Genomic DNA, 9268 nt, shown 5'->3' with positions numbered 1-9268 from the left:
CCTGCCTCTGCCTCCCAAGTGCTGGGATTAAAGGCGTGCGCCACCAGGCTCGGCTCACACCTGGCTTTTTTACGTGCATTCTGAGCATCAGACACAGTTCCACACGTTTTACTGTCTGAGCCTTCTCTGCAGCCCAGGAGTACAGTTTCTGAGGAGCCCTTGCACTTCCCAGTGCATTTCATTGTATTTATTTATTTATATGCAGCTCTTTCGCATGCTTTTAAATTTTAATGAGTGTGTGTCCTTCGCCTGGATAGGTGCGACGCCAGCATAGCCAGGCTCTCCGCAGAGCATAAGACAACCTACGAGGGACTCCAGCACTTGAACAAGGAACAGCAAGCAGCCAAACTGATCCTGGAAACAAAAATCAAAGACGCAGAAGGACAGGTATGACCGGGTCAGGCGCCAGAGTTTGTTCTCAGCTCAGAATTGCATGGTGTAGCTTGGTTTTTACATAGGAATGCTGCCCTCCAGGACTGGCAGCCATGGTGCTGGTGGAATTCCAGGCTAATGATGGCTGCGTACTGCGACAGCTGGTAGGGAAAAAAATGAAAAGCTAGACACAGTGGATACTGGAGAGATGGCTCAGAAGTTAAAAGCACTTGTTTTTCCAGAGGACCTGAGTTCCGTTTCCAGGACTCATACAGTAGCTCACAATCATAACTACAGTCCTCAGGAATCTGATGTCCTCTTCTGACCTCTGCAGGTACGAGAGACACACATGATGCGCATACATCCAGGCAAACAATCATGCACATAAAGTAAAATAATCTAAAAAAAAAAAAAAAGCCAGGCATTGTGATCCACCCTGTGCTGGGTGGAGGAGAAGACAGGCAAGCCTTAGATCTTCTTAGCCAGCTCTTCTAGCCAATAGTGAGCTCCATGTTCAATGAGCAGACCCTGTCTCAAAACATAGAGTGGAGAATAATTGAGGAGGACAGCTCCTGTGAACCCCTGGCCTTCATATGTGCCCCTGTGCACATGCACCTGCGTACACACACAGATACACACACACACAGACACACAGAGAGATACACACACAGACACACAAAGACACATACAGACACAGACACTCACACACAGAGGCATAGACATTCATACACAAACACACACATAGACACAGACACTCACACACAGACACACACAGAGACACACACAGTAATACACACAGTCACACACACACAAACACACAGAGAAACAAACACACAGACACACAAGGACACATACATAGACACACTCACATACAGAGAAGCACAGACACTCACACACAGAGGCACAAAGACACACACACTCACACACAGTAACACACACACACACACACACACACACACACACAGAAAGAGGAAGGGAACTCCCAAATGGACGTAGTAAAGTGACTTTTAATGCTACTGACCAACATTGAGCATATGAAAAGTTTTCTGAGATGGCCCATGAAGACATGATGTGAGAGCTTTATAATTCAATCTTCTTTTCCAGATTTCTCAGCTTTTGAGCAGAGTAGACTTGTCCATCTCAGAGCAGAGCACCAAGCTGAAGATGTCCCACAGAGACAGTAACCACCAGCTCCAGCTCCTGGACACTAAGTAAGCCACCAGTTTGTAAAGGGTTTTGTCACATTCTTCCTGAGACCATGAAATCCACATTTTCTTCCTCTTGTTTTATTTAAAAATATAATGTCTAAACATTGTCTGTTTTAAATATTTATTTTTATTTATGTCTGAGTGAGTATGTGCACATGAGTGCAGTGCCTAAAGAGGCCAGAAGAGGGCATTGGATCCCCTGAAGGTGGAGTGAACAGCCAGATATAGGTGCTGGGAACTTAGCGCATGTCCTCTGGAAGAGCAGCAAGGGTTCCTAACTGCTAAGCCCTCTTCCCTGCCCACCTCTTGGTTTTTATTTATCACACAAATAATAACAAAGACTAAAGGAAACAGTTTCCATGTGTTAACCGTCACCTTTCCTTCATAATGATTGCTTCTAGGGTCTGGGGTTTGGTCCATTGCGTCCTTCAATGTGTCTTTGGTTCATTTGTTTTATTTTGGTGTGTCTATGCATATGTGCATGTGTGTAAATGTGCAGGGGTGTGTTCAATGTGCCCATGAGCGCATGGGTGTGTGGAGGTGACCATCAACATTGGGAGGCTTCCTCTACCTCTCCTCGCCTTATTTATTTTATTTTGCTGTGAGGTAGAGTCTCTCACTGATTCTGTTAGATTATCCGGCCAATAAATCCATCTTTTCATCTCCCCAGTGCTTGGGTTATAGATGCAAGCCATCTTGCCTAGATTTTACATGGGTCTGGGCATCCAAACCCATGTCCTCATGTTCGGGGCGGCAAGCACTTTACCCACTAAATCCTCTTCCTGGCCGCGTGTTTGTATTTGTGAAGCACTTACCTAGAGACTCTGGATCCAGTAATACAGGAAAAACAAGACAAAGCAGACTTTGTTCTTCATCCTGAAGCGTGTACAGTTTAGGGAGCTGATGGCCAGGTGTTAGATAAGGGCAGAGTTCTCTGTGTTATCTATTATTAATAGTGCTTCAAGGGATATACCTATCCCTTGTGGTTATGTTAGCTTAAATAATGGTTCCCCCAAATCCTCTATGTGAATATGTTTGTTAACTTTTGGGGATAAAAGGAACTTGATGGGTGTATTTCAGTGTCTTCAACTGGGAATATAGTCCAGGAGTCAAGTGCTTGGCTAGCAAGACCGAGGTCATAGGTTCAATCCCCAGTATAAGAAAACTAAAGCCTTTTAAAAGATCTCTCTATATGTACATGTGTATGTGTGTACACCATGGTAGACATGTTAAGGTCAGACTATAACCTTGGGTGTTAGTTCTTACCTCCCACTTTGAGAGAGGGTCATTGGTTATTCACCATGGTGTACTCCAGGCTAGTTAGCCTGAGAGCTTCCAGGATTTCCTGCCTGCTTCCCATCTTACTGTAGGAGTGCTGGAATTATAGACCATCTGGCTTTACATGGGTTCTGGGGATCAGAACTCAGGTCCTCATACTTGCACAGCAAAGGTTTTACCCACTGAGCCCTTTCCCCCAGCTGCCTAAAGAAGGCTCTAAAACAGGTGAGTCATTCAAGTAAGTAGTGTAATCAGTAGAGTCCTGTGAGAGGAAGGCATGGAATAGCATCCTGGCAATGCTTACTTCATGCTGTGTGTGTGTGTGTGTGTGTGTGTGTGTGTGTGTGTGTGTGACTGTGACTGTGCTGTACTTGGGTCTTCTAAGTCCTGGTGGTAGCTGGTGTCTCGAGCTGTATGGATAGCTGTATTAGTTCGGCTACAGCATAGTTCTATGCTGTGTGGTCAGTGTTCCAGGACAGACAGGGAAGCTTTGATGACTCAGTGTGGAGCCTCTACAGCTCCAGTCCTGCTTTTCCCAGTGGCTACAGAGGGAAAACCCAGGGCAACAGCTGTGTCTTGAAGGATGTAACCAGAACCATGACCTGACAAAGGCAGCTCGAGTAATGAAGATGGCTGTTTGGCTCACAGTTTGAGGGAAACAGTTTGGTGATGAACATGTGGTAGCAGGAGCACAGGCGAGCTAGTCACATTGCCATCTATAGTCAGAGGTTGAAAAGATGAGTGCCAGGGCTGGAGAGATGGCTCAATGGTTAAGAGCACTGTCTACTCTTCCAAAGGTCCTGAGTTCAATTCCCAGCAACCACATGGTGGCTCACAACCATCTGTAAAGGGATCTGATGTCCTCTTCTGGTGTGCCTGAAAATAGCTACAGTGTAGTCATATAAATAAAATAAATCTTCAAAAAGAAGAAGAAGAAGAAGAAGAAGAAGAAGGAGAAGGAGAAGGAGAAGGAGAAGGAGAAGGAGAAGGAGAAGGAGAAGGAGAAGGAGAAGGAGAAGGAGAAAAAAAAAAAGATGGGTGCTTGGTACCCAGTCTCCTTCTTCCTTCCTTTTTTTTTTTAAATAAATTCATGGGACCCCAGTCCATGAGATGGTACTTTACACATTTAGAGTGTGCCTCCCCTCTTCATTCAATCCCTCTGGAAACACCCTCATATAATGCTCCAAGGTGTGTCTCCCAGATGATTCCAAATCAAGTCAAGATGACACAGAAGATCAGCCATCATATACACCTAGCTTCAAGGGAAGCTAGAAAATGTGGTCTCTAGCTAGGCAGCCATGTACTCCAGTGACACATGATGACTTCTTATATTAAAAAAAAAAAAAAAGAAAAATAGACATTTCAGTGACTCTAATGGATGTTTTTTATTATTTAAATTGCACTTCTATGTTTATTACACCTGTATACATAACTATATATATTCTATAGTTTCATTACATGTTAATTCAAATAAGAAGAAGGTGATTAAGGGGAACATGCATTGATAGTTATTTTAAGGACTCTGGCAGGGAGGGAACTAGAGGAATGGATTATTGTAAGGGTGCTTTCTTTTGAGACAAAGTCTCAAGTAGATCAAGCTACTATGAATTTACTCTGACCTTTAACATCGACTCCTCCTGGCTTTGTCTTCTAAGTGCTAGGATTGCAGGTCTGTTCCATTATGCCTGGTTTATTTCCTACTGGTTTAGATTAGACTATGCCCTTATGGAGAAAGAACAATAAAAAACAAGAGAAAGAAAGAAAGCCAGCCTCTAGTCTGGAGGATACAAGAGGCAAGGAAGAAGAGTATAGAAAGGAGAGGATTCTGAAAGGAGATGAAGGATGATATGTCCTCTGAGCAAGGATTACCATGGAACCTTAGAACGGCAAAGACAATCCCCTGGCATCTACTGTGTCACCTAAGCACCTGTATTGCCAGTTCCTATGGGTAGGAGCATCATTGGGTGTCTTTCTGTTGCTTGCTTCCATCCTGCACCAACTTCATGTTGAACACGGTCCTAAGAGAAGGAAAGTATGTCCTTCCCATTGAATGGATGTTGTGTGATGTTACATAAAACTGTTTTACATTCAACCTGTTCACACAGCTCTCCTTTTCTGTCTTTTCTAATGTTTTAGATTTAAAGGCACCATCGAGGAGCTCAGCAACCAGATTTTGTCTGCGCGGAGTTGGCTGCAACAAGAGCAGGAACGGATAGAGAAAGAACTTCTGCAGAGAATCGACCATCTCTCCTTGATTGTTAAGGAGAACAGTGTAGGTGTTGATGCTCTTTAATAATAGGTATTCAGTGGAGGTGGCAATGTCTGACCACCACCTAGGGACTTAGCACACAGTTATTTGGTGCCTCCCAAAGCTGTTTGGGTATTCCTGTCTTTGAGTAATTTCCATGTTCCTTCCCTTTTCCCTTCTCTCTTTTCCTTCTTCCTTTCCCGTGTCCTCCTTCTCTCTCTTTCTCTTCTTTCCTTTGTTCTGGGCATCAAATCCAGGTTCTCATACCTGTTACCTCAGTTTCTTTTCCTGTTGCTATGGGAAAATACTCTCACAAAAGCAACTTAAGGGGCTGGAGAGATGGCTCAGCAGTTAAGAGCACTGATTGCTCTTCCAGAGGTCCTGAATTCAATNCCCAGCAACCACAAGGTGGCTCACATCCATCTGTAATGGGATCTTATGTGTCTGAAGATAGCTACAGTGTACTCATATACATAAGCTAAATAAATAAATCTCTTAAAAAAAAAAAAAAAGCAACTTGAGGAAGAAAATGTTGATTGTGGTGCACGCCATCTCGGTGGGGAGTTAAGGCAGCAGGAACCTAGCACAGCTGGCCGTGCTGTATCCATGAGCAGAGAGCAGAGAATACAGGCCATAGTGCTCAGCTCTCTTCCCGACTTATGCAGTTCAGGACCCCCACCAGGGAACGGTGCCACCCACAATGGCTGAGTCTGTCCACTTCAAGCAAATAAAAATAATTCCCCACGGTCACATCCAGAGCCTTGGCTCCCAGTCGATTCTAAATTCTGTTACACTAGCCATCATATCTGTTCATTTTGAACTTTGCCACCCGGCCACGCCCCTCATTTCCTGTTCTTCATATTACTCATAAAGACAGGAAGTGCTTTGTTTTTATGTTGGTTAACAAAAGACAAACTAAGATTTTCAGCTAACACTTTAAGTCACAACCTTAATGATCCCGATTGTCTATCACACATTTCTAAATAAAGCTACAATTACTTACTTGATCTTGTTTCTCTGTTTGTTTTGTTAATGATTTATTTATTTTTATTTCATATGCATTGCTGTTTTGTCTGCATGTATGTCTTCTGTGTGAGGGTGTCGGGTGTGGTGTCCCTTTGGAACTGGAGTTGCAGACAGTTGTGGGCTGCCATGTGGGTGTTGGGAAATGAATCCTGGTCTTGTGGAAGAGCAGCCAGTGCACTTAATCACTAAGCTGTCTGATGTCCTTTCTCTTTGTTTTTTTGTGTTGTGACTTAGTTTTTGCTTTCACCGATGTCGAGTGGCTCCCTGTCCCTCCGGGCCCTTTCCGGTGCACTATAACTAGAGTGTGCCTGGATGTCAGACCAGCATCCACCATTTCCTTTCCTATCTACTTCTGCCTCCACTGGCTCTCGCAAAGAACTAGTTTTTTTGCAGAACTACCAAAAAATTACTTCAAAGAGCTTTGCATTTATCACACTTCAAGCCAGCAGGGTTAGATGGGTTCTCTTTCCTTGTCCAGCTTCGGCTTCCTCCCGTGGGGCTTTGACTGAGCAGAAGGGGCCAGTGTGGTTTGCCTGTCTGACTACTCGGCCCTGATGCTGAGCCATCTGTTGAGTGGCAGGCTCTGCATCAGTGCCATCACAGGATTGCTGTCATGCCACAAAATCACACCTGATGAAAGGCTTGATGCTCATCATTTGAGCACTAAAACCTGTGGATGCAGTTTCACAAAGCGTAGGTCTAGTGGATTGCACCACTTTGAATCCCTCCCCCCAGTTGTCTTCTTTGCTGTGCCTTGACCCACCCTGACATGTTTGTGGAATTCTGAGTCTGTCATTGACCATCTGATTTTTATTTTGGCTTACGCCGAAAGTAGACTCCCCGACAATGGTGGCTCTTCTAAGATGGAAGCTTCCTTCTCTCTCGCCGAAACACATCCAAGTACGCGTTCTCTGAGACCCAGATGAGTTAAGAACTTGTCGGTCTTCAATAACTCAGAATCCTTTTAGGTTAGATTCCTGCTGTGCTCAGAGAGTAGCACCTGTCTTCACGATTCAGGATGGTTAATAGAACTCCAGCCATTGACTGCATAGCCATTGACAGAGGGGAAGGGGGAAGAATTAAGGATATATAGCAAGTGTCCTTTAACTTTTTCTGAAAGCAGTTACATACACTTGTTCTTACACTTCATTGGTTAGATTACATGGCCACACCAAACTCAGGAGACAGAATAAAATGCAGGTTGTTTTGTTTTGTTTTGTTTTGTTTTGTTTTTTATTCTGGGTGACCTTTGAGAATGGGTATGGGATGGATAACCAGCCACTGTGAGTCTGGTCCCTGTAGATGGTTAAGTACTATGACTGATGTGAGACAAGGTGACCACTCTTCTTTTGCAATAACCAAGTGTAATTCTTATTCTGGACCCCAGGGAGCCAGTGAAAGGGACGTAGAGAAGAAACTCAGCCAGATGTCGGCCAGGCTTGACAAAATCGAAGAGAGTCAGAAGAGGAACGTGGAAGGACAGAGAAAGCCGGACGAGGAGAAGGTGCATGGGAGGATCAGCAAACTGGAGCTGCAGATGACGGAGGACATGAAGGAGATGAAAGCGGAGGTTAACGCTGGTAGGCCAGACACCACGCAGCTCATGTGGCTTGTTTGTCTAAAAAAACGATTCACTGAAATCTCTGAAACGGAGACTGAGCTGGCAAAAAAAAAAAAAAAAAAAAAATCAGCAAAATGTTCCTAGTTGCTATTCTAAGTAGCTGTGCAGAATTTAACCAATTCATTCATTTATTTACTTATTGCAGTAGTGGGAATTGAACTCAGGACCTCACAGTTGCTAGGCACTACTAATGAATTATACTCCCAGTCCTAAAGTACTAGCTCAATTGCAAGTCTATGAAGTGCCTCCGTGACACACAGCAAACAAGGTGGTTAACCCGCATGTGACTGACATTTTCGTATTTTTCATTAGCGCTAGCTACCTGCTGATTCATCTCTATTCGTGACCAACATCGATGTACATGTGAGGCACTTCTGAGAGCGTCTTCTGCATCGCTGGCTATATGCACGAGGCACATGGGTGTGGAGTTAGTTCTGTGGGGCCCAGCGACGGGACTTAAGCCCTCAGGCTTGGCAGCAAGTGCCTTTACTCAGTGAGCTGTCTCGTCAGCCCCAGTCAAAACTTTTTTTAATGAGTAATTTTTATACTTTTTCATAAATTGTCAGATAAAACTTTCTGAGAAAAAAATAACATTACAAAAACCCTTAATTTTAAAAGTCAGTAAAAAACAGAATAATTTGAAATTCTTCTTTGGTAGAGATGGCTTCTTTTTTTTTTTTTTTAACATTTTCATAATCAAAATTTCATTTATAAGATTTGTTCCCACCCCTTTCCACATATGACATGTGTGAGTGTGTGTGTGTGTGTGTGTGTGCGCGCGTGCGCGTGCATTTGTGAGCCACCTGATGTGGCGCTCTGAACTGCAATCCTCTGATAGAGCAGTGAAGTGTCCTGAGCCACTGTTCTAATTAGGGCTCCACTGCTGCGAGGAAGCACCATGGTCCGACACAGCGTGGGGAGGGAAGGGTTGATTTGGCTTATATTTCCACATCACTGTTCATTACAGAGGGAAGTCAGGGCAGGAACTCAAGCAAAGGAGGAGCCTGGAGACAGGAGCTGACGCAGAGGCCATGGGGTGCTGCTGCTCAGTAGCTTGCTCTCCATGGTTTGCTCGGCCTGCTTTCTTATAGAGCCCAGGACTACCAGCCTAGGGAGAGAACCACCCAGAATGAGCTGGGCCCTCCCCGTCAATCACTAATTAAGAAAATACCTACAGGCTTGCCTACAGCCCGATTTTATACAGGCATTTTTCTCAGCTGAGGCTCCCTCTTCTCTGCTGACTCTAGCTTATGTCAAGTTAACACAAAATTAGCCAGTACAGCCACCATCTCTCCAGTCCTCAGTTATTTTTTAAATTAAAAATTATTTGTATATTTAAGGTATATATATATATATATATATATATATATATATATATATATATCACAAAATGGTTACTGTGTTCATGCAAATTGACCTACCCATCATCTCATATGGGAGGTGCATGTACGTTTGTGTATGTTGCGTGACATATATATATGTGTGTATATATATATATATATATATATATATATA

At 43.8% G+C, this 9268-nt stretch overlaps 1 protein-coding gene across 2 annotated transcripts in view; it reads left to right on the top strand.

Moving 5' to 3' along the window:
* Fam81a (family with sequence similarity 81 member A) overlaps window positions 1-9268 on the top strand; it is a 52447-nt gene that overhangs the window by 40729 nt on the left and 2450 nt on the right. For both annotated transcript variants that reach the window (XM_029543790.1, XM_021207431.2), the window contains exons 5-8: window positions 258-387; window positions 1477-1583; window positions 4995-5130; window positions 7520-7712. In XM_029543790.1, coding sequence (XP_029399650.1) covers window positions 258-387; window positions 1477-1583; window positions 4995-5130; window positions 7520-7712 — 566 coding nt within the window. The remainder of the gene's footprint in view (window positions 1-257; window positions 388-1476; window positions 1584-4994; window positions 5131-7519; window positions 7713-9268) is intronic.

This window comes from Mus pahari, chromosome 10 (genome assembly GCF_900095145.1).
Source record: "Mus pahari chromosome 10, PAHARI_EIJ_v1.1, whole genome shotgun sequence".
NCBI lineage: Eukaryota > Metazoa > Chordata > Mammalia > Rodentia > Muridae > Mus > Mus pahari.
Note: the sequence above shows the minus strand (reverse complement) of the source record. Positions and strands in the feature narration are given on the sequence as shown.